General features: G+C 42.1%; 1 protein-coding gene across 1 annotated transcript in view; it reads right to left on the bottom strand.

Moving 5' to 3' along the window:
• USP3 (ubiquitin specific peptidase 3) overlaps positions 1-25,025 on the bottom strand; it is a 63,895-nt gene that overhangs the window by 34,464 nt on the left and 4,406 nt on the right. The window contains exons 2-8 of the mRNA XM_073619147.1: positions 13,840-13,900; positions 11,410-11,547; positions 10,510-10,593; positions 10,192-10,270; positions 7,058-7,140; positions 6,848-6,961; positions 409-522 (exon numbers count right to left, since the gene is read on the bottom strand). Coding sequence (XP_073475248.1) covers positions 409-522; positions 6,848-6,961; positions 7,058-7,140; positions 10,192-10,270; positions 10,510-10,593; positions 11,410-11,547; positions 13,840-13,900 — 673 coding nt within the window. The remainder of the gene's footprint in view (positions 1-408; positions 523-6,847; positions 6,962-7,057; positions 7,141-10,191; positions 10,271-10,509; positions 10,594-11,409; positions 11,548-13,839; positions 13,901-25,025) is intronic.

The following is a 25,025-nucleotide window of genomic DNA, read 5'->3' as shown; positions in this document are numbered from 1 at the left end:
TGTCAAGAGAAGACAGGTAGTCACTCCTAATAGTTCAAAAGGGAACCATTTATAGAACACCCAGTATCTTGACTGAAGAAAAATAAAAAGAACAAAGTCCATAAAGGGTATAAAAATATAGCTAGACTATCTCAGCAGAAAAGGCATCCAACTCTTAGGACACTAGCAAAAATTGAAGCATGGTGGTTGTAGCAGTGGTTATACGAGCGCTGGCTTAACATTTATTTTTTAGTTTCTGGTGTCCCAAACTCCTGTAAGCAGCCGTATGACCAGACTGTTTAAGACTTTACATTCCTGTGGCCCTCAATAGATAATGAAATTCAATTTTTCTCATGCTGCAGTGGAGCAGAAAACTCAAAGATTCAGCCATTTCAAAATCTCTTACCCCTTTAACAACAAAGTAGTTACCTGAAATTTGGCATGATTTTCCATACCACATAGAATAGGGAATCTGGACTAAACGCAGATTGATTGCCCTGCCACAATGCACACAGAGTTTTCCGGAACTCTTCAACCAATGACCTACAAAAACAAACATGTAAATATTATCCACAAGAATACATCCCTAGCAGAGCAGGCATATTTGAAATTAAATGCGAGAAAAAAGAAGAACCTTTTCACTGATGTGGAAGGTACTACATGCTGTCAATAAAACATATCCACCAGCATTACTGTGTTAACTTGCAACATAATTATTTAAAATCAAAAGAGGCAATGGCGGGGACTTGGCCTGGAGCGGCATGAAGTAGAACGCTGGCGAGCAGAGCTCCGCTGAACCAATATCCTTTCGGACACATCCCGTGACCCCATCAGCTGCAATCCACCCACCTGAGGCTGTCTATGAGTCTGGAACCCTCTGAGACCATGTCCAAGCAAAAAAAAAAAAAAAAAAACTTATGGATTTGGTGGCTAAGCTGGGCAAATATCGCCGGGGAGATCAGGACACCTCTGAGCAAGATATCGGCGCCACGCTGGGAGAGGAGTCTAATGCCGGGACAGACACAGCACGGGTGCTAGATGCTATTACAGCCTGCCAAGGAGCTATCACGTCCTGCCAAACTGCTCTGACCGCCAGAATTGAGGAGGTAAAAGTAGACATAGCCCTTGTGAGACAGGATTTCCAGAAGCTCCGAGACAGAGTCAAGGATGCTGAAGACAGACTGAGCACAGTGGAGGATTCCCTCCCCCCTTTCCAAAACTCCTCAGACAACATGCAGCTGCAAGTGAATCAGCTCCTACAGAAGCAAGACGAAATGGAGAATAGACTCAGAAGGAGCAATCTGAGGTTCATTGGTCTGCCAGAAAGAGTTGAGGGAGCAAACCCATCCTCTTTCCTGGAGCAACTCCTATGCACCATATATGGTAAGGAGGCTTTTTCGCCCACCTTTGTAGTCGAGAGGGCTCATCGCATGTCTGGTAAACCACCCCCAGCCGGGGCTCCTCCACGTACGTTTATAGCTAAATTTGTAAATTACAGGGACCGTGACACCATATTGCGTCTGAGTAGAGGTAGAGGTACAGCGCCAACCGAAAACCTTCACTGAAGCTAAAAGACGTCTTCGCATTAAACACGTGAAGTACGCCATGCTCCTTCCTGCTTGCCTTCGGGTAGAGGGGGAGGACAGACTACACTTTTTGCTGAAGCCATTGCCTGGCTTGAACACAGAGACGCCCGCAATTAAGTATGTTATTCACTTATTTCTCTATACTTCACCTCCATCACTGGCTGACTAATTTTCATTTCCATGATCCCTTTTGCCCAGCCTGAGTGCCACCTCCTCACATTGTGCATCCCCCCCCCCCTTTTGAAATATTGGCTGATACCCAGCCTTTTGCACTCTCCTAGTTATGCAGCTATACAGCCTTGACATGCAGTCTGACCTATCTTCCTGCTGTGCCTGACAAAACTATGTACCTGGGTTCTGTACATGTCCCTATACATGCAGGAATTTCTCCCCAACTTTGCACTCCTTCACCACTGTAGGTCACTGTTGTTCCATTTTTGTCTCCACCTACGCTTATACACCTAGGGTCAGAATACAAAGCTTTTTGTCTTCTTCCCTTCATCGCTCCGGGTACTAACCAATCATCTCCTCTGTTTTCGGTGATGTTGGACTAGTCGCATTTCTTCCTTTTGTTCGGCGGAAACGTGAACAATTCACCAAGAAGCTCACTTGAACACGTGGGCTGAGTCCTATGGTGTGTTTCGTTATGCAGCGTAATTTCGCTCCCCTTTTCCCTTGGAATGCATTATTGTTTATCCCTTATGTTATAATCCTTTTACTTACAGCCGGGAAGTGCTTCCAAGCACTGAACCGTGTGCCATGCTCTCGTTGGATCCTATGCATTTCCTTCTCAGGATTATGTTGTTTTCGTCTTGGCAGTTTGGGTACTATGCCCACACAAGTAGGAGGGTTTTTTATGTTGGTTAGAGATGCGTGATCACATTTTATACGGGTAAATGACAAATGGTACAGTAAACAATATATGATGTTATTATGTATTCCTCCTGCATGCATTCTGTAGGTGAAGGTGGGCTGCGGTGCTATTTCCAAGAACCCTGGAGCCTTACAGAGTTATTTCCAAAATACATGGCCTCCTTGAAACTTCTTACCTGGAACGTTAGGGGCATGAATGATAAAATCAAAAGATCAGCCGTATCCTCCTCCCTTAATAAACAACGTACTGACATAATTGTCCTGATAGAAACCCACATAGAAGGACGCCTGCAGGTGGCACTTAAGTGCCCCTGGGTGGGATGGGCATATTCTGCCTACACCTCCCACTCAAGGGGAGTCACCATGCTAATTGCTAAATCCGACCACTTTGAGCTCCGGGGTTCTAGGATTAACCCGTCTGGGAGGTTTGTTTTCTTACATGCAATTGTATATGGGGAATCTATGTTGATACTGGCGATGCATATACCTCCACCGTTTAATTCTACACTCATATCGGAAGGTCTAGGCTACATGGCTTCATTCCCTGCTGTCCCAGCCATCTGGCTGGACGATTTTAACATGACTCTTAACCCTAGCCTTGACAGACTACAGGTGGCATCGACTTCACCTGCCCTGCCCCTATCCACTAGATTTTCGAAACTTATTGGGAGTTTTAATCTTCTAGACACATGGAGGTCTGTGCAACCTGATGCCCGGGCCTTCTCGAGTTTCTCCTCTTCCCATCATTCTGTATCTGAAATTGATTTGATCCTAATCACTCACTCACTGCTGCCTAGACTGCAGGATGCAGGCATCTCCCCGAGATCACTCTCAGATCACAGTCCATGTTGGGCTACTCTAACATTACCCTACAACCGACCACCTGCTGTTTGGAGATTGAACCCCATCTGGCTCTGCTGCCGGAGGATGATGATACCCTAACAGCTTGGGGACAATACTTGACTGACAATGACGGCTCAACTCCATCCCATATTAGTCTGGGATGCCTTCAAATCCACCCTTGTCACGCGCATAAACAGGTTAAAACAGGCCTCAGAGGCTGATCCTGAGAAGGTGATAGCCAATTTAACAAGCGCAGAGCAAGAATTTCTAGCTGACCCATTGACAGACAAGGCCAACTCACTTACGCTACACTCCAGGGCGGTCACACAAATGCAATATGAAAAATCCAAATGCAAACTATTTTTCCGTAAGCAGAACCGTAGTTTGAACACGGCGAAAAAGCCGGTAAATTACTAGCCTACCTAGTGCACTGTGAGGAGCGCCCTGCAGTGGTTATTTCACTTAGATCTAGTGAAGGTACATTGGTACTAGAAACCAAAAGAATCACTAAAATATTCAGAGACTTTTATGCCTCCTTGTATACCTCCACAGTAGCGGATGGTAACCTTACCATTGATTCTTTTCTAAGTGAAATACAGCTCCCTCAACTCACGGAACAACAGGTAGAGGAGCTGGATAGACCCCTCTCCACGGAAGAAATAGCTGAAGCCATAGCAGCTTTCCCCCTCTCCAAGTCACCGGGGTCCGATGGACTCCCGGTGGAACTATATTCCATCTACTATGAATTTTTGGTCCCTAGGCTCCACAATCATATTTTCGAGTCCTCCGTGCTACCCGCCTCCACGCAGGAGGCCTCGATAGTATTGATGCCCAAACCAGGAAAGGACCCACACCGCCCAGATTCCTATCCCCCCCATATCCCTCCTACAAGTTGATGTCAAGATCTTGGCTAAGATCCTTGCCAATCGTCTCACAGTCATTTTATCCCTCATACACGACGACCAAGCGGGCTTTATGCCAGGTAGAAATACCTCCTTTAATTTGAGGAGGCTATTTATTAACCTGCAGACTCAACACGACAACATGGGAGCTAGAATGGTTGCTGCGTTGGACACTGAAGGCGTTTGACTCGGTCGATTGGACCTACTTGGAACGGTTTGGCATTGGGCCAAGGTATATAAAATGGGTTCGGCTGCTTTATCAGAGTCCAGTGGCTAGAGTTGTGGCCAACGTGTGTGCATCGGAACAGTTTCCCCTTACTAGAGGCACACGACAGGGGTGTCCCCTCTCCCCTTTGCTGTACGCACTGGCGGCGGAGCCTCTGTCGGTGTCACCACGCTCCAATCCCGACATAGTGGGACTTTACGTGGGACCCGTAACGGAGACAGTACCTACGCGGATGACACACTATTGTATATTGACGGCTCTACAGATGCCCTCCTTAAGGCCCTAACTGTGATAGAACATTTCAGTTCTTTCTCAGGACTCAAAATCAATTGGGATAAATCGCAAATACTCCCCCTAGATAGCTTCCCAGAGACTCAAATGCAGGGTCACCTCCCTCTGCAACGAGTTGACTGCATCGAATACCTAGGCATACACATTACCCGGACACCAATAGATTATGTCAGGCTAAATGTACAACCCCTCTTTGACATGCTCAAGCACAAGACCCAAACCTGGGCCAGATTTCCGCTAGGGGTCATGGGACGCATCAATCTTGTTAAAATGGTGCTACTACCAAATATCCTTTATGTGCTCTGGCACTCCCCGGTATATCTGGTGCTTCGGCACTTCAAGGCTAGGAGGTCATACTTAAAACATTCGTTTGGGGTAAAAACAGGCACAAACTTCCATGGAACAAATTAAAGAATCCCACAGACCTAGGGGGGACAGCGTTACCTGACCTTAACTTGTATTACATAGCAGCGCAACTATCACAACTGTTTCATATTGAGAAAACTGATAGAGCCAGATTTTTGACCTTCTTGTTTCCCAACTGGTCCCACTCTACTGGAGATCCTCTAATAGCCATTGCAGGGCGGATGCAAATGGTAAACCTGACTAAAGACAAGACGTCTCTGCTCCATCATTACAGGCGCATATGAGCCACAGCGACAGCCAAACTACAACTGCCCCCCTTACATGAACACACCCCATTCTGGTACAATCTTGATCTATTGGAGTTTTGCTCCATGCCTGATTCGAAGCTATGGAGTTCCAGAGGGGTATACTACTTATCCTACCTGGTCTCTAATGGCGACCTGAAGGTGTTTGACATGCTGAGAGCTCAACACGGGCTTTCGCCCCAAATGTTTTTCAGATACCTTCAACCTCGCCATGCGTTTAGAACGCAATACCCAACTGGTCCCCCCTCACTAAAAGTGAACCCCTTTATGGCAGTCATATGCAGTCCTTACCCCAAGAAATTGATATCCACATTCTATAGCATGCTACTCACGCCCTCGGCATCCAGGTCAGCTAATACACTTAAAACCAGGATATAGGGGCAATAGAGGATGAGGAATGGAGCGAAGCCCTCGATAACTGCAAACTGGTGTCCCTTAAACTTTCAAACAGTCTCACGCAAATATACATCACCCACCGGGCATACCTCACTCCACTCAGGGTATTGCGGTATAAATGTGACCAAACCGCCAACTGTATCATGTGTAACCAGTAACCAGGAACGTTCTACCATCTGATCTGGGACTGCCCTAGGGTACAAGGCTTCTGGACACAAATCGTGCAATTCCTCCATGACACCATGGGCTCCCCCATCACCTTGCACCCCAAGCCATGCTTACTTGGTATATAGCCAGAGCCAGACATCAACAAATTTACTAAAATATTTTTAAATGAAACACTGTTTTCTGCCAGGAAAACCATAGCAAAGCAGTGGATGAGGCCCACTCCTCCTGAGTTTAAGATGTTGGTGGAAGTGAATAACAGCCTGAAATACAAAAAGCTTATATACTCCCATAGGGGATGTCCTACAAAATATGCTAAAATTTGGGATAGGTGGCTACAGGCTCCGGAGACCTTGGGCTAATATATCCTCTCCTGTACGATCCGGAATGTATGCTGTCACGCCTCTCCCACCACCCTTAATAAACCAGGAATTATGAGGAAATTGTGTATGTACTGTACCATAAGTAAACTGTTCTCATTTCATATATTACTCATCACTGTACATTCCTTTTTTGAACCTAACTGTAATCTCCTTTGTATATGAGATGATTTTATTTGTTCCATGCTGGTCATATTGTCACCCTTATTTGACGCCTTCTGTGATAATGTAACCTTTAAACACCGTGTTTTTTGAACCAATAAAAACTTGTTTGGAATTGAAAAAAAAAAAAGAGGCAATGGCCTTCCAGCACATGGAAGCTAGTTACTTTACAACAGGGCTGGGGGATTAAAGGACAAGGATCAATACCTTAGCAGTATGCAAGCTGGAGGTCAGCACCGAATGTGTCATGCTAAAATGTTGTAAACACATAGGTCTGAAAATATGTGACTTAAAGCAGATTTCTAATGTCCCAATATTAGCTAAATGAGATATGTCCATTCACGAGCAGACTGATGTAAGAATAAGGGCTCACACATTAACTTCTCCTTGACTCCGCGTATGGTACATCCGCCGACCAGCAGTTTTTCCATTGCGAAGTTCCACTGCTGGCAGCTCCTTGAAGTAACAGCAAAACTGTTGAATGTTACTGCAAGATTAAAAAAATAAATATTACTGGTACCTAATAAGGTAAATAATCCCCCCCATCAGAAAGAAAGCAGGACATTAGAATGTACTTGCATACCTTAATGACTGCAGAATAGCATTCATGAAACAGGTATTTCCTAGATTCCGCAGACCAGTAGCGCAGAGCACCGTGGTACTTCCCTTGGGAGATAGGAGAAATACAGCTTTATAAGAGCTTTATAAAAGTATTGTTCATATTGTTGAAATGAAACTGAAAGGTTATAGGGAAATAACTCTTAGTTTAAGGGCTAAGTTCATGTTTTGTAAAAATAAAAAAAATGCACATGACTTTGCAGATAAAAACAGTGCATTTTTTTTTTTTTTTACACAATGGAACTTGCAAAGCATTGCACCCGTGATCAGTAGACATGGGGTGCAATGTCATGCTCCTGCAGACATTCATTACAGCTGTCTGCCCGTACCTCCTGTATGGGCAGACAGTTACTTAAGAGCAGAAAGAATCAGTGAATTACAAGGGCACTCCACCAGCACCCTTGCAGTTCATTGAAAACTACAAGCCATCTGCCACAGTGGCAGACTGGACTTGTAGCTAATTTATACGCACAACTCTGTGAAGGACGTGGCTGTGTGGGCAGTGGCTGAAGGGAGAGCATCCCCTGCCTGCGGTCACAGTGAGGGAATTGGGGGGGTTGGGGCTGCTGCATTAGTAACATGTTACATCCTGAATATGGGTGCAACACGTTATTAAAAGTGAACTTATCTTTTAACAAAGTTTGTTTTTATCTACACATCTCTCGATCATTTAATGGCTTTTAATAAAACAATAGAAGCAGTGAATCCAGATCGCTGCAACCTCAGTAAAATCTTGGGAGACGTATTCTGACCCCAAGCTGTGAGGGCAGCCTGCAATGTTGGTTTTGGCATTGGACCCTCCACAGTCACTCACCTTGGCACATGTATGTCTGTCTATTACTGTAAAAACTGGGTTCATGTTTGGAATGTATTCACTTTACAGTGTAAATTTTTCAAACACCCAGAGCTTAATCTCTGGTGGCTATCCAGGTGTCACATCACACCACAAACGGCCACTTTTGCCTAGAGCAGTTATAAAGTACTCAGGCACCCCACTGCATCTTGCCAGGAACTAACGTGCATTGGACTGCAGTACACTGGTACACTGACAAAAAATGGGAAATTTGAATGTGCCCAATGTGCATTAACATGCATGCAGTAATGCACTGCAATAGTGTGAAGGGGGCTTAAGTAAATTCACAAATTAGGCCTCTTTCACACGAGGCGGGCTCCGTTTCTACGGAGCCCGCCTCGGTCCGCCGGCTCAGCGGGAGATCAGTCCGTTGATCTCCGCTGAGCCGGCGGATGACAGGTCCCTCTCTGCTCACTGAGCGGGGAGGGGCTTGTCAGGCGCCGCTGCCGCCTATGGAGGGATCGGACGAAAATGGACAGCGTGTCCGTTTTCGTCAGATCTCACCCGATCCGATCCGCCAGCGACGGATCTGGACATAGAGCCATACGTCTGCTTTTAGCGGATCGGACGGGGTCGGATGTCAGCGGACATGTCTCCGCTGACATCCGACGCTCCATAGGCTAACATGGATCGCCCGTTCAGGTCCGCCGTCAAAACTGACAGGCGGACCTGAACGGTCCGATCGTGTGAAAGGGGCCTCAGAATGAACCATAAATACATAAAAATGTAAATGCCACACAAGTAATGTTATTTTATTAATTGAAAGAAGCCTCAAAACTACCAAGAAGAGTATAGCCAGAGCTTTGCCCATCAGAATTGTTCAGTATCAGATGGTTTTCAGCACAATATCTATATATACACACACATACACACATCTCTCTCTCTCTCTATTAGACATATATATATATATATATATATATATATATATATATATATATATATATCTATATATCTATCTCTATTTATATAGATATCTATATCTATATAAATAATTTTTTTTATTATTAATTTCTTTTTTTCCCCCTCTTTCCCAATAATATTTTTATTTGGGACAGTGAATGGGTGCATGGGTCAAGAATGCCCATATTGGGCCTGAATGGGTTATCATGAGTGTTGGAGGGATAAAAGGGATGGGTATGGCAATGGTAAGGGTAGAATCGGGGAGGTGTATTTTTCCCCAAGTTGTTCCCCTCTCAATTATCACATATTTTTTGGCACAAAATTTTCCTTTTTTCTTGTTATGTCGCAAACATGGGGAGTTTCGGGAGATGGAGGATGATTTAGGAGTGAAAGGATTGGAACTTCTAGATTTCTTTTGGTGGGGAAGACTAGTTGAAGTTTTTGCTTCTGGATGTGGGGTGTCACCTCTCTGGCCTCCTCTATGGGGAAGAATTTTTTATGGCAATGTTTTTTGTTCTGTAACTCTTTCTTTAATTGAATAAAAATAATTTAAAAAACAGAGAGATTAAAATATGAAAATAAATATTTTTAATGTTTATAAAAAAAATAAATAAAAAAAAAGGAAATTGTTCAGTAACCTCGAGACATCACTTTTAGGAATCAAGCGTAACAGATGAAACATATTTACTGGCTACTAGTATACAACCAAGGTTAATTCAGCAAACTGGAATTCTAGGCAGATATCACAGGCTCCCGGTCTCTCCGCAATGAATGCTTTTTAATCTCTAACTCAGACACAAAAATGTATTATATTGTAGCTTACCAGCCCTTAGAAATGGTGGCTGTATAATATATTTCAGGCTTTTTCCCCCTGTAAGCTCATCTGGTAAACCTGTGAATAACACACAATCCTGTCCATTAGTATCTACACTATTTTCTCTACTGCATCTGTGGGGGCAGTTGTCGTCACAAAAGATGGACTTTAAACATGTCTGTCTTTGTTCATCTCCAACACATGGTATATTGAAGGTGCTAGTAGTTTACACCGTCAAGATAAGCTTCTGCTTTCTTTTTGCTCACGGGAAGAGACAAGGGACACTTTTTGCTCACGGGAAGAGACTAGGGCACTGCATTTCCAACAAGATCAAGAGGTATTTTCTATACTTGCTAAAAACATTCCGAAAAAAGAGAATTAATGCAGCCACCACACACATCGAAGAACTGGTAAGTTTCAAAACATTTCATTTTTGTTTTTGGATATGCTTAAAACAAAAAACCTGTTGGACAATATCTGCTGCTGTACATCACAATTAATGATTAAAAATATGTAGCAGACGGTTACCTACATTTAATTTAAGTATTTTCTTATGTGAAGTGTTTTCCAAGAATTTCCTCTTTCTGTGCCTCTCTGCTGTGAATGCAGAGCTGTTGGGAGAACAAAGTAGTAAGAAATGGCAGATAGTCTGTTTACAATAAAACTGCCATTTAAACAGACCTTTATGACAAATACATCTTTAAACAGAATATTATGCTTGTGACCATAAACTGAATCAGAATATTAGACTATTGTAAGATACAGGACAGCCAGGCTAGAAAAGCTTTGCAATGCTCAACAATACGAGTTTCTAATAAAAATATCAGAGCAGAAGAAAAATGCTACTTACTTTTCCAGGTTCTGTAAATGCTCTCGAACTTTCTGGACCGAACACATCTTTGTGTCATTCACAACAAAGTCATCACACCGGTAACTGCAAGCAAGAGATTCTTAAAGAAAACTGGACGTCTGAGGTCATTCTCCCACAGAACGGTATAAGAATAATATTAAAAAGAAAAAAAAAAAAAATCCTGATGCTCACTCCCCTCCCCCTAAAGCCCCGTACACATGGGCCGAATGTCGGGAGACATCGACTGGTTTGATTAAAACTGTCCGACATTCGGCTCGTGTGTGTGGCACCCTCTCTGTCAGAAGCCGGCAGGCTTCTGTCGGTCGACTACTGGTTTTCCAGCACGCTCGTCCGACTTCCGATAAGCACTATCAGCCAATGGCAGAGAGCGCTAATCGGAGTGCTCTGGCGGGGGGGGGCATCCCCCTGTCAGAACATAATGGCTCAGCAGGAGAGATTGCTGCATTAACTTCGGATAGTTAGTACAGCGGCTCCGACTGGTACTGACAGGTTTTTTTTGTTCAACCCGCTGGGTCACTTTCCAAACTTCCTACGGTGGACATCCTTCCTTTCACTTTCCTTATTGCAGATCAGGTTTATTCAGACTTTATGTCTTGATCTGCTTTTGCGCCCTGCGACAAATTTACCTGGCTCATTGATACCTACTCTAACCTGCAGGCTACAGGTTTTATTAATATGCTATTTATACTGTTGGATGTTTTTACATTCTCGGCAGCTACATTCCAGCTGTCTAACATTGTCTTGGCAGTTTAAAAAAAAAAAAAAAAAGTTCTCATACGCCATGTTTTGTTCCTTCAATTTTTTCAATAAAAATCTATTGAAAGTGAAAAAAAAAAAAAAAAAAACACAAAAAAAACCACAGTAACTAAACAGACTTACCAAAATGTACTGTAGCTGCTGCAGTCCATACACACAGTGTGCTGTGTTTTTTCCCTTTCCAACTTTTCAAATTGTTTGTGGCTGGCAAGTGGCACTTGGGCGTCCTCATAATGCTTCTTGGCATGGCCATTCACATACCTTTATGCCATAAGTGATAATTACATTATTACATTCAATGTACATGTTTGTTAACTAATTTTGTTTATTTCAGCACAAGAAAACATTCCAGAAAATGAGCAAAATGAAGGAGAGTGGGCATGAGTGCCAAAGACAAGAAAGATCAGAGCGAAAGAGAGCAGACGTGGGTGGAAGAAGAAGAGAACAAGCAGAGTAATAGAGAGTGAACATGGGTAGAAGAGGAGTAGAAGAGCAGAGTGAAGGAAATCGGACATAGGTGAAAAAGAAGCACTGATTATCTTGGGGAGAATTGGGATGGGTTTTCGCACTTGCTTGATTGGCGTTTCAACTAAAACTCTACTGTCAGTGGGCAAGTGTCTGCCAGTACAGATATCACATTGTCAACTGACTGGACCAAAAAATAGTCAGATTGAAAAACGGTCTTCTCATGTTTATTGGCTGCCTAAAATTGAACTCCAGGCAAACAGCTAAATACACAATAAACTGCATATATAGGATCTGTTTTACCAATTAAAGGATTTGTATTGCAGTCTATCCAGTCCTACAGAGTTACACAGCTCTGTCACATTGCACAACCCTGTCTATCAGCATGCTTCCTGCAGTGCTGCTTTGTCCTTACAGTCCGAGGTCTGCAAGACGCTGATTACAAGACAAATTCTGGTACTTAAACTGCTAGTATAAATAATAGGATGTATTAATGAACACAAAATTGCATTAATTTGTGTCTTTTAGACCTGCCTGGAGTTCAGCTTTTAAATATGCCTGTCAAAACTGAATGTTTTGCCAGGAATCCTAAACAGAATTAATGGGCAGACAATTAGTGTCTGTGTCTCATCCCTGTCTTTGTTGAGAAAATGCCCAATGCCAGAGTACTTGCAAAGCAAAGCGCTCTGACATTTCTGCAGCATACTGAGTAGTAGATTTACCAACCCGCATGTAAATTCTGCTGCTGGAAGGCTGAGCAGATGAGCCTTCATCTGCTAATATCTAATACAATTTGGAAGGACTCTTTAACGTGGATCTAAAGCTGAAAAACAAAAATTGCAAATGCGTTTTTTTATTGCAGAAGAGACATGCAATGTTCCTTCTGCATTAAAATACACTTCCCTACCTATTTGCAATCCCCTGTACAATGTATGCTAAGCTGCGGATATGCATCCCAGTTTACATTCTGGCACACTGTATGTGTGCAGAGATAATTTTACCCTTCATCCTGTGAAGGCCAATAAAGACAGCTAAACACCAACACCCAGAAGAAGCCCGGAATAAGATGCCAGAGCAGAACCTTGTAGGCGATGGACTTGTGGAACTAAGGAAAGTATTATTGCCTAGTTATGCTTTAAAGCCAAGGTCACTGAGAAGAGGATGAGAATGCACAGAATGCAATGCATAGTCGGATAAAGACAGAGTCAAGGAGAGGGAACAGAGAGGATGAGAGGGCACTTTCTACAGCACAGAGTCAGGGGGTTAGATGAGAAGATACAGTGCCACATATCAAAAATGGCATAAGTTATATGCAAAATAACATTCTAAAGTATCATTCACCCAAGTAAAAAAACAATTTTATATATCCCTTTCACTCAGATTTTTTTTTTTTTCCAAGCGGTTTTTGCATTAAAAAAGTCCCTGAAAAGCTCAAGAAAAATGCTTCACTTTAAAATCAATGAATGTGTTCACACTGGGGCGGTGAGCTTCTGTTGTGGTGAAAAAAATCCTGCTTGCAGCGTCTTTGGAGCATGTTGAAATTGGAAAAAAAAAAAAAAAAAAACACACAACACACACCCACACCAAAAATGCTCCTCCCCATTGAAATAAATGGGAACCACCTCAAAAATGCCACTGCAAAGTGTTTTTGGTGCAGTTATTGAGTCAAATATCCTTTAAAAACTGCACCGCAAATGCAAAAACGCTCCATTAGCACATAGGCGTTTTACTGGCAGTTTTGAAGCATACCAGTGTGAAAGTGCCCTTAAGTGCGGTGAATATTTCGGGAGAAGCATAACCACAGGGCAAAGAAATGAACTACAAAGTTGTTTCAGGTGCTTGCAAAAACCCAATCTACTATACCATAATTATTTAAGTTTTTCATGTACATAGACATGTATCATTTCACTCATAGGACTTCAAAATCATTACGCAGTACAGTAAATCAGTCACATATATTGTGTCTATAAATATGACTACTTGGCTTCCGAAAGATTTAAATGTTGCTTGAGGAACTGTAGTTAGTCATACAAATCAACCATTTACAGGGAAAAAACCCTAATCCATACAGCGTTATCCAAAACTCACCTTCCACAGTGCACGCTGGAACATGTCAGACAGACCCATGGACTTTTATTTGAACGACACACTGCAAGAGATCAAAATATACCCAGGTATAAGTCTTTGTTCATATACAGAAAATAAAGAAAAGGGATACATTTATTATTACATTCCCTACACATAAGCATTAAAAGCAGAGTTCCGGCCAAAATATGACTTTTAAGATAAAAATACCCCAAGAATACTCATGCCTCGTGCAATGTAACAAAGGTATGCTGTAAACTATGCCCAGTTTTCTATTTGTGCAGCATCGTTTTCTTACTTTGTGAAGTTCCTGCACAACGCCATCATCTCCAGTGTGGGCATCTGAAGCCACAGTGTCCTTCCTGGATTCCGTGCATGCTGGCTACCCAGCATGCACCTGTCGATCTCATGCATGTGCAGTACCGTGCAATCTTGGTCAGCTACCATAAAAGCGGTTTTACATTTCATACATTGTATAAGCCCAGTGTCATTCCCTGCCCTATTCTGCCAGTACAGTTAAGTGACATTGCCCTCCTGGCAAAGGTATGTCCAAAAGCTAAAAAAAAAAAAAAGACTTGAAAATCGTTTTTTCAAAATTGTCGCTCTTTTGTTTATAGAGCAAAAAAATAAAAACCGCAGAGGTGATCAAAATACCAACAAAAGATGTTTGGGTACAATGTTGCACAACCGCGCTATTGTCAGTTAAAGCAACGCAGTGCCGTATTGCAAAAAATGGCCTTATCAGGAAGTGGGTAAATCCTTCTGGGGGTGGAAGTGGTTAAATGCCCATCTGAGCTGGGTGTCAGTCTAGGGAACTGGCGGATCCCAACCCCAGTGTCATAATGACGCGGTGCCTGGACTGACAACAGTGACGTCAGCAGAGAGCGGACTTCAGTCCGCTCTCTGCTGAAAACGGGTCACAGAAGTGCAAAACGAACTGCACTCCTGTGATCGATAGAAGTACAGCCAAATGAGCTTTGGCTATATTTCTCTGTTAATAATTATGCTGCCAAACTTAGCGTATGCTGTAAATTGCCTCCAGAATGGCACCGGTTCTTTCTCGCTGGACGCCACCATTTTGTTGAAGCCCAGAGCAGTCATTTTTTTATTGGAAACTCCCCCCTTGTCCCAAAAACTGTGCGTCACTTTCTTCAATAAAAATAAGTACATTTCCAGCCTTGACTCAGAGTGGAAGGCTGACAAAAGCTTTTTACAGTGCTGAAGTTCATGGGAGAGAAAATCAGGGAGATAAGATGAGACACTATTCTTGCACTAACTTTTTTGAGTCTCTCTGGCAGCAAAGTTTGTCCTATCATCAACAATCTGTGTCTCCTCAGTACAGTTTGTCTCATTCCTGTTGCTTTCTTCCCCCTTTAACAATTTTAAAACGGTCAGCTGATCGGCCTCTAGTAGCTCTGATTATAAGCACAGTGCCAAAAATAGAGAGTACATTACTGGATTCTAAATAGTACAGGCACTTATTTTTCACCTCTTCACGCCGGCCGTAAACATATATGCGGCCTCTCAGCAGGTGGGTCTTAATGCCTAGAGGTCGTATATATGTGTACCACAATGTAATCAATGCCAAGCCCAGAGCATGCACCCTGTGCATTCAGCTCTCAGTTACCAGCAGGTAGCGGAAAGCTCCCGATCCCTACTTGCAATTAGGGAGCTTTCTAATCATGTGACAGCCAATCACAGCGGTCACATGACCAAAAAGCCCACAGCCCAGCCTCTGAAACCTCTTAAAGGGCTGGGAGCTGCCAGTTCCTAAAGGGTTAATGTTTTATAGATTTATACCTGCAAAAGGGGCCAGCCTGAAGTGATCTATCAGGACTTCTGACTAAATTTCCACTTTAAGGGCTGGCCCAGTGTCACAAAGCCTATTAGCCAGCAACATGTCTGGCATATTGCTTTTTAGATGGACTCCAGTAAAGCATAGGTTCAGTTTCGTTTTTCAGTGAGATAGCTTTGCTTGATGAACAGGAGTCAGGTGGGATTGCAAGGCCTGGAAGGGTTAGAGGAGGTTGGCCTCAAGTTGTTTAACCCCTTTGCTCCTAAGGGTAAAACAAATGTTAATGCCTAAGCACAATTTAGCAAGTTAGACATGTGTTAATAAAACTGTACATATCACCACAACTACTTTGTGCATCCAGGTAAATTATACCTAGATTTTTTTCAAGACAAATTGGTCTTTCATTTGGTGGTGAACGATAATGGACATCTCCCGATTTTGCTTTATTATTATAAAAAGGAAAACATGCAGCTGTATATTTATTGTTACTACCATAACTTACCACCAAAGAAAAAACAAAAATAAATTCTCCTGCTCCCCATGATCGCAGCGATACCACATACGTGAATGCAATTTGTTGTCTGTATCCATAGTACAGTCCAGAAACAATAGTGTGCATTTTGTTTTATTTTTATCCTACCTAAAAACAAACTGACACTGATACTAATTTAAAATAAATAAATAAATTAAAAAAATGTTTAATCTTGTCTAAAATATCCTATGACCTTTGACCCTTACTTGACTCAAACACAAAGCCTGACACTGACCTGGATCTAAGCTTGATCTAGGCATTTTTTAATTATTAATTTTTTATTTTGCAATTCCTTATTTTCCAAAAAATTGCAGTTTACAGTCAGATACAAAAAAAGGAAAAATGCAGCATAATCAAATGACAATGACCAAGAGGGTCACACAATTAGATCCGCAAGCCAATAGGCCTAGCAGGACACAGTATGTATGGGCACGTATAACATTACCAATATTAAAAATGGTCATCCATGTGCAAGGCATGTGAGAGACCCAGAACATAGACTCAAAGACTTAAACCTGTGCAACTATATAGAACACAACAATATACTGGGAAGCTAAGCATCCCGGTGGCCAGCGGACCCAGACAGTAAATAAGTTTACCACAAACTTTTTTTTCTCTCTGCAAGGAGAATGATAGATACAGTGTAGCTTTTCTCTCCATTCACAGAGAGAGAAAAACACAGGGGCGGGCTTCCCAGTGACTGATCACTGTGGTAGCCGATCAGAGGCTTTCACAGCGATCAGGTGACCTTGAATCGGGAGTTCGGGTCCTGATCGTTACTATGGGACCTGGGGACCCCAGTTTCTGTGCTGGGAGCACAAGTTGTTCTACTAGCAAAGTAATAGCCTGATCTGAATTTGTATTGCTATTTAATTAAAGTCTGCTCAAAATGAACATTTTTTCCTTTAAACTGTTGCTTAAAGGGCAACTCCACTTTCATGGGGAAAAAAAAAATATGGAAATAAAAAATAATAATACTTGCTACGCAAGTCATATTGTAATTGAATGTTATTAAAGATGACCTTTCCTTTTCAATATGCAGTGCTGTCATTTTCTGTAAAATAACATGCAATATGGCAGCCTAGAGGCATTCTGTACACAGAATGTGTACAGAGCATCTCCAAGATATGTCGTTTCCTGCTTGTGTGATTGGCTCACCGATTTTGCCAGAAGTCTGCACTAAGATACAAGTCAGATTTTGGACATCCCCTGCAACAGAAATGCCATTTTTTGTTGAGAACCACGTCTAAAGGGATGCAAACCCTGTTGCTTTCCTCATTAAAACCCTGCAAGTGCAACTGATTGAGAATTATAAAATCATTCCCATTAGATTCACTCAGCACATGAACACAAAGAAATTTGGAGTGTATTGCAGAACCTTTTACATGCCCAATCATGAAGAAATAATGAAGGCGTAGCCTGCATCTGGCTATGAAACAGCCTTTGATTTAGACTGCTTTGGATTCCTTGAATGGGGGGTGGTGGTTATTTTAGCCCATACTGAATATGTCACTATAGAATGGGTTGAGGTTGAGGTTGTGCCTGTGTCCGGGTGAGAGCAGATCTAGCTTTTTTATTTTTATATATGTGCTAAGAGCTAGTGTCCGTAGTGGGAATTATGTGTAAGGGATGTGTTTATGGTCTTTGGACCAACCTGCTACTTTGCCATTATAGTTCATAGTAGTTGAATTGGTCAGAGGCTATATGTTGTGTAAATCAGGAAACGGTTTGTTTTGTTTTTTTCCCCTCTTAGTCTATTACACTAGTTCTGGGAGATCCCTGTGTCTTATGTATGAGAATATATGCTCTATGGCAGGGATCTGCAATTAGCGGACCTCCAGCTGTTGCAAAACTACAAGTCCCATCATGCCTCTGGTTCTGGGTGTCATGCTTTTGGCTGTCAGAGTCTTGCTATGCCTCATGGGATTTGTAGTTCTGCTGGAGGTCCGCTAACTGCACATCCCTGCTCTGTGGGGTATTGAGTTGTTTGGCTTACTCTTAGAGATATGGGTGATTGTGGCAAAGGCTGACATCTCCCTAGGGTCTCATAATGGGGGGTGTGTGTGGCCCACTCCCCCCCCCCCCCCCGTAGGTACACCAGCCCTCTGGTAAGGCTGGGAGGAAATTTTACGTTTGTTTTTGGATAGTTCCCTTTTTCTATTTTTTTTTCCCCCTTTCCTTTCCCTCTTTCTTGCAGCCAGGAAATGGCAAATGACTTGTCTTCACCATCTTCATTGAAACTGTGTTCATATAAATGTTTATGGCATTAACAATCAATCAAAAATAGGCCAGATTTGATATGCCCTCCTCGAAACTAGGGTAGATATTATACTTTTTCAAGAAACCCATTTTAGAGAAAATCATATCCCAACGTGCTCCCGCAGATATTATTTCAGATGGTTCCATAGCACCTTGTCCTCTTCCAAGACTAGGGGGAGTCTCCATTGCTATTCATAAGCGCCTGAAAATCTTGCCCATTGAGCATGTGGCTGATCACGATGGCCGGTATCGTTTTTTTAAATTTCAAATATTTCAAAATATTTCTTACAACCGTTTGAGGGCTCTTAGAAAACAGTTGTTTGAACATTGATTGCTTGATCTTTGGCATACTTTAAATCCTAAAAATCACAATTATACTTATTATTTATCGGTCCAATCTTATAGCATGTTAGACTATTTTTTCGTGGGATCACATTCTGGAATGGAATCCCATCATGGATATTGGGTCTTTTATTTGGTCTGATCATTCATCTCTTTTTCTGACAATAAACCCACCACAGACTACGCGTTCCGACTGGTCCTGGCGTTTAAATGAAACTCTTACGTCAGACTCACTGCGTCATCAGGCAATTGTGGTAGTAATTCAAAATTTGATCGTCGACCAAGTGCATGAGGAGACTACCCCTTCCCATACAATAGGAAGCCTTGAAGGCAGTGTTACAAGGATTGTTCATACAACTTGGAGCTCGCCTTAAAAAAGAAAGATCTGCAACTATACAAAAGGTCTTCTGTCTAAGCTTTGCTTGTTGGAGACCTCACATAAAAGCTCTCCGACCACAGAGCTATTGGCCGATATATCTCCGTCAAGGTCATCATTATTGCAGACTTTAGAGGTTTCACATAATAAATGGTCAACGTAGATATGCTCTAGGAAGGTATTGGTATGAAAATAAGCCTGGGAGACCATTTGCTCGGTCATTACACCCCCGTTCCTCCCAGACCTTTATACCAAGAATCAAGTTGCCATCAGGGGAAATCACTCCATATCCACATTCCCTCCTACAGGCTTTTTGCGATTATTTTACAGCTTTGTACAATCTTGCACCTCAACCTTCTTCCGATCTAGACTCTTTTAGTTCTCGACTACAGGGGTATGTACATGAAACTGCCCTTCCAAAATTAGATGAGGATAGAGGGAATTTTTTAGGAATCTCCATTTTCACTGCAGGAATTATTGCTTATTGCTTAATGACCATGTCCAAGCAATAAAAATACCAGCTTGCCTTCTTTCGGTTGATGCAGAGAAGGCTTTTGATCGAGTGGGTTGGCACTTTTTAGAACAAACCCTGGCGCAAATAGAAATGGGGCCAGGTATGTTCTGAAAAATTATGGAACTTTATACCAAACCAAGTGCCAAATTAGGGATCAATCTTGATCTCCAAGTTTTTCGATTCAAAATGGTACTCGTCAGGGATGCCCGCTGTCTCCCATCCTGTTCGTCTTGGTAATGGAACATCTTAGTCTTAAGACTAAATTCTATCATAAGTATACCAATAGATGGACAGGAGGTAAAGTTGGCAGCATTTGCTGATGATTTGCTTCTTTATGTCACCAATCGACACATGTCCATGCCTTCTATTCTGTATGAATTTCAGCGTTTTGGGGCTATGAGTAATTTTAAAGTAAATATATCCAAATCAGAAATTATTGATGTGTCTCTTTTACCACATCAAGTCCAGTTTCTGGGGAATAATTTCCTACTTAAAATTTGCTCTGAAACGCTCAAATATCTGGGTATTAGAATTCCCGCAGATCTCACTAGGCTGTATAGGGAAAATTATGACCCTCTTATGCAGCGTACAATACAAGATCTCGAGAAGTATGATCAAGCTCAACACTCATGGTTTTGGAGGATCAACATCTTAAGAATGGACATAGTGCTGCGCTTCCTTTATCTCTTTCAAACTATCCGACGTTCTTTTTTTGTTATTTTACAATCTGCTTTTACAAAGTTAATTTGGGGAGGTAATAAACCTAGAGTGCAAAAGAGAACTGTATTTCTCCCAAAAACAAAGGGTGGTGTAGGGGCACCAGACCTATATCATTACCACGTTGCAGAGGTCCTAACTAGGCTAATGAACTGGTTCATATAGAACATTTGATTGCCCCTTTTGATCTTCAGGAGCTTCCCTGGCTAGAAGCTTCTGCCCGTGGCCCACTCTCCTCCTTATCCTTCCTTGCAGCACATTTAGTGCGTGTTTGGGATAAAATGCAAACACAATTGGGACTTTCTCCCAAAAGAGGACCAATGATTTCCTTATTCGGCAACCCTCGGTTTCCTCCGGCAGTTGTATGGGAGTCGTTTCCTGTCATGGAGCAAGGAGACAAATCCTTGAATCTCTCAAATTCTTTACCAGGGAACTCTCCCACTGTTGTCAAGTTTGATTCCTATACAACAATCAATTTCACATTGGCTGGAATTTTCTGCAATTATATTTTTTATCAATATTTTCTTCAAGTGATGTATTTAATAGAGAATTGGATAACTTTGAATCTCTTCTTTTACAGGACACTATACCAGATCATATTCTCTCTGCGGTATATAGGATTCTTACTTTGAAAATCCATCTGCACCTCCCAGAATTTACAGATAAGTGGAATTTAGATTTGAAGGTTCAAATTAAAACAAGAAGAATGGGAGAAAGCGTTTACCCTCAATCGCTCTATGTCATTAGCAACTAAGGCACAGGAGACGAATTTTAAGCTTCTTTCTTGGTGGTATAGATGTCTGACGTTGCTCCAGCGGATATATCCAAATGTCTAAGATTTATGTTGGCATTGTCATTCCGCTAAGGGTTTGCTATTGCATATCTGGTGGGAATGTCCATCTATCCATAACTTCTGGGGGCGATTTTACAGCTCCATACCCATGCAACTGGGGTGACTGTCCCCAATACACCACAATTTAGTCTGCTATTTTACCTGCCTCATATAAAAGCATTAAAAAAGGCCTCCTTAGGCATAGCCTGAAGGCAGCAAAAGCAGTTATACCACGCCATTGGAGATCGGTACAGGCTCCACCTCTGATAGAGTGGGTTATAGAGATGGACCCTATTGAGATGATGGAAACACTCCTGTCACGTGAACTGGACTCATATGAACAATGTTGTGAAATATGGCGCCTCTGGAAATTGCTTAGGGAATCCTCAAAAATGCAAAATATATATATGGGTCGACCGTAAGACTCAAACCCAGCCTAGAGTTGAGATGAGTGAGGCGATGTCTGTCCATGAGCCTAATCCTGGCTGCGTTATATTCCCTTTATTTATTTTATTCTTGTTTACATTTGGTCTCGGTATGTGTGATGTGTCCTAGACCCTTATGAGAGTTGAAGATGGGGAGTAATAAACCATAGACCACAATTATGTTGGGGTGAGGAAGATTGGATAGAGCTATTCTTGCAAGGGGTCAGACAATCTAAGTAACCCAGTGTATTTTTTTTATTCCTTCCTTATAATATATAAGCTTCTACATTGGTAGACCATTCCCCCAATCTAGCCTAATTAGCTTACGCCATTTATTGGATAAGAGTGTAGTGGGTTTTTTTGTTTTGTTTTTTAGGGTGTCTGTATATGATTATGTGTAACATATTTTTATGTTATGTACATTTCTTATAATATTCTTGATTTGATTGTTTGTGGTATGTGATATATTTTGTTCTATATATTTTGGTCTGAAAACATCAATATAATTAGAAAAGAAACAGCCATTTCTTCAAAATAACAAAAAGGTAGGATTCTGCAACAGTTTGTTAAAATCCTTATAATGTACATAGATCATCCAGAGGGGAGTGTTTTTTTTAATTCTAGATATGGCAATGTTTGCATAGTAACTTTGTTCCAGCTTGGACCAATGTAACTATTTATGTGACAAACCTGTGGGATTCCTGTGGAAGCTGGAAATCATTGTAGTGGTCACCTCGGGCTTCCAGGTGCGCCGTTGCATTGCGAACACAGAAGGTCGCCCACTGTTAGCACAAACACATTAATTTGTTCTATAATTGGATGAGGTGGAGATGTCACAATCTCCAACTTGGCCATGTCACACCCACATTAATCATTTCAATACCAGGCACTTTAACCCCCTTCCTACCCCGGCCAATTTTCAGCTTTCAGCGGTCACACTTTGAATGAAAATTGCGTGGTCATGCAACACTGTACTCAAATTAATTTATGATTTTCTTCACACAAATAGAGCTTTCTTTTGGTGGTATTTAAGCACTGCTGGGTTTTTTTTATTTTATTACACAAAAGAAAAAGAAAAAAAAAAAAAGGAAGTCATTTTTCTCCTTCACTGATGGGCGCTGATAAGGCTGCACTGATGGACAATGAAAGGCAGCAGTGACTGGCATCTCTAATGGGCACTGATTGGTGGCACTGGGGGGCTTTATATATAGTCTGTGTGAATGTTATAGAGTCTACAAAACTATGGTGTGTGTATAGATTTGAAAATTGATCAATCCTGATATACTGACGGCTAATCTCATTTCTTGGAGGCCCAAAAATGTCAGGACAGTACAAATACCCCCCAAATTATCCCTTTTTGGAAAGTAGAAAGTCCAAGGTATTCAGTAGGCGTCATGGCGAGCATTTTTAAAGTTGTAATGTTTTTGGAAAATGAAGAGAAAAAAAAAAAAGGAGGTTTTTTTTTACAATTTTATTTTTACATCACCAGTGCCGTTCAGTATCATCATACAGTGTGGTGGTGATCAGAGACACCGACTAGTGACAGTATGTTAAAAAAAAAAATAAACAATGTAATTACTTATTACAATTTTTTTAACACACTGTAACCAGAGCAATACAGTGTTACCATAGTAACATTGTACTGCTCTGGGGAAGTGATCAAGATTTTAAATTTTTTTTTTTTAAAACACACATTATGGATTGCTTATACCAGTGAATTTCACTAAGCATATATTATATATAATTCTAAGCAATCATTTTTACTGAATGAAATTGACTCATTCAGCGTTTACTATTGTGGTTAGCTGTGATTGGCCACAGATAATCACATGGTACAGATAGGCTATGATTCGCCCTGTCTGTACCATGTGATCAAAGTACACATGGATGGCATGCTTGAAAGCCATCCATTGTGTACAATTGTCATGTGATCTGCGGTGATTGATCACAGCGATCACATGGTACCAGCAGCAGCCAGTACACCGATCAGTCATCCACTGTGTCTGGTGGGCACAGTGGGTGACAGAACATGCTGCAGCACGGCCTGTGGGGTGTGGTCCGGGAGGACCTGGAACGGCGCGTGTCCTGCCCATCCGTCATTTGTCTATAGGCCAGGTGAAAGCTGGTTAAAGCGAAGTTTTACACAAAAATTGAACTTCTGCTTTTTGGAATCCTCCCCCCATCCGGTGTCACATTTGGCACCTTTCAGGGGGGAGTGGGGGGAGCAAATACTTAATACAGGTATTTTGCACCCACTTCTGGGCATAGATAGCCGAGCCACCCACGGGTATCTACGCCACTTCCAGCGCCTTCTCTGCCCCCCCCCCCCCCCCGCTCACTTCTGGGAGACACACAGGTCCCAGAAGACAGCAGGGACCAGTGGGGTCTCCCATGCGCAGTAGGGAACCAGGAAGTGAAGCCACAAGGCTTCACTTCCTGATTCCCTTACCGAAGATGGCGGCGCCTCCACCTGAGAGCCGAGGGAAGGGTCAGCTTCTGGTGCCGACATCGCAGGCACCCTGGACAGGTAAGTGTCCATATTTTAAAAGTCAGCAGCTGCAGTATTTGTAGCTGCTGACTTTAAAAAAAATAAAAATAAAAAATTAGGCGGAGCTCCACTTTAAGAACAAAACACTGAGGCATGCTGGGCAAAGGAAGGATTATACTGGGGGTGGCTTACAATTTTTCTATTTGCCAGTGTCTGACAAACCTCCCATAGGCATAAGTATAACCCAACTGTATCAGGAGTTCCTGTGTCCCTCAATAGACAAGAAAAAAAATTATGGATATTAAATTGTGAAAGTATGAAATTGAACTTTTTACGCTGTGGCTCCTCTATTGACTTTTTTTTGTCACTGAACCCCAAAGTACTAGACAATCACTTACCATCTTCAACTGACTTGTGGAACATACACTCACTGGCCACTTTATTAGGTACACCTTGCTAGTACCGGGTTGGACCCCCTTTTGCCTTTAGAACTGCCTTAATTATTTGTGGCATAGATTCAATAAGGTGTTGGAAACATTCCTCAGAGATTTTGGTCCATATTGACATGATAGCATCACGCAGTTGCTGCAGATTTGTCGGCTGCACATCCATGACAAGAATCTCCCATTCCACCACATCTCAAAGGTACTCTATTGAATTGAGATCTGGTGACTCTGGAGGCCATTGGAGTACAGTGACCTCATTGTCATGTTCAAGAAACCAGTGGTGAGATGATTTGAGCTTTGTGACATGGTGCATTATCCTGCTGGAAGGAGTCATCAGAAGATGGGTACACTGTGGTCATAAAGGGATGGACATGGTCAGCAACAATACTCAGGTAGGCCGTGGTGTTTAAATGATGATCAATTGGTACTAAGGGGCCCAAAGTGTGCCAAGAAAATATCCCCC

The sequence above is a fragment of the Aquarana catesbeiana genome, linkage group LG03, assembly GCF_042186555.1.
Source record: "Aquarana catesbeiana isolate 2022-GZ linkage group LG03, ASM4218655v1, whole genome shotgun sequence".
Taxonomy (NCBI): Eukaryota; Metazoa; Chordata; class Amphibia; order Anura; family Ranidae; genus Aquarana; species Aquarana catesbeiana.
This window is presented reverse-complemented; position numbering and strand designations above follow the sequence as displayed.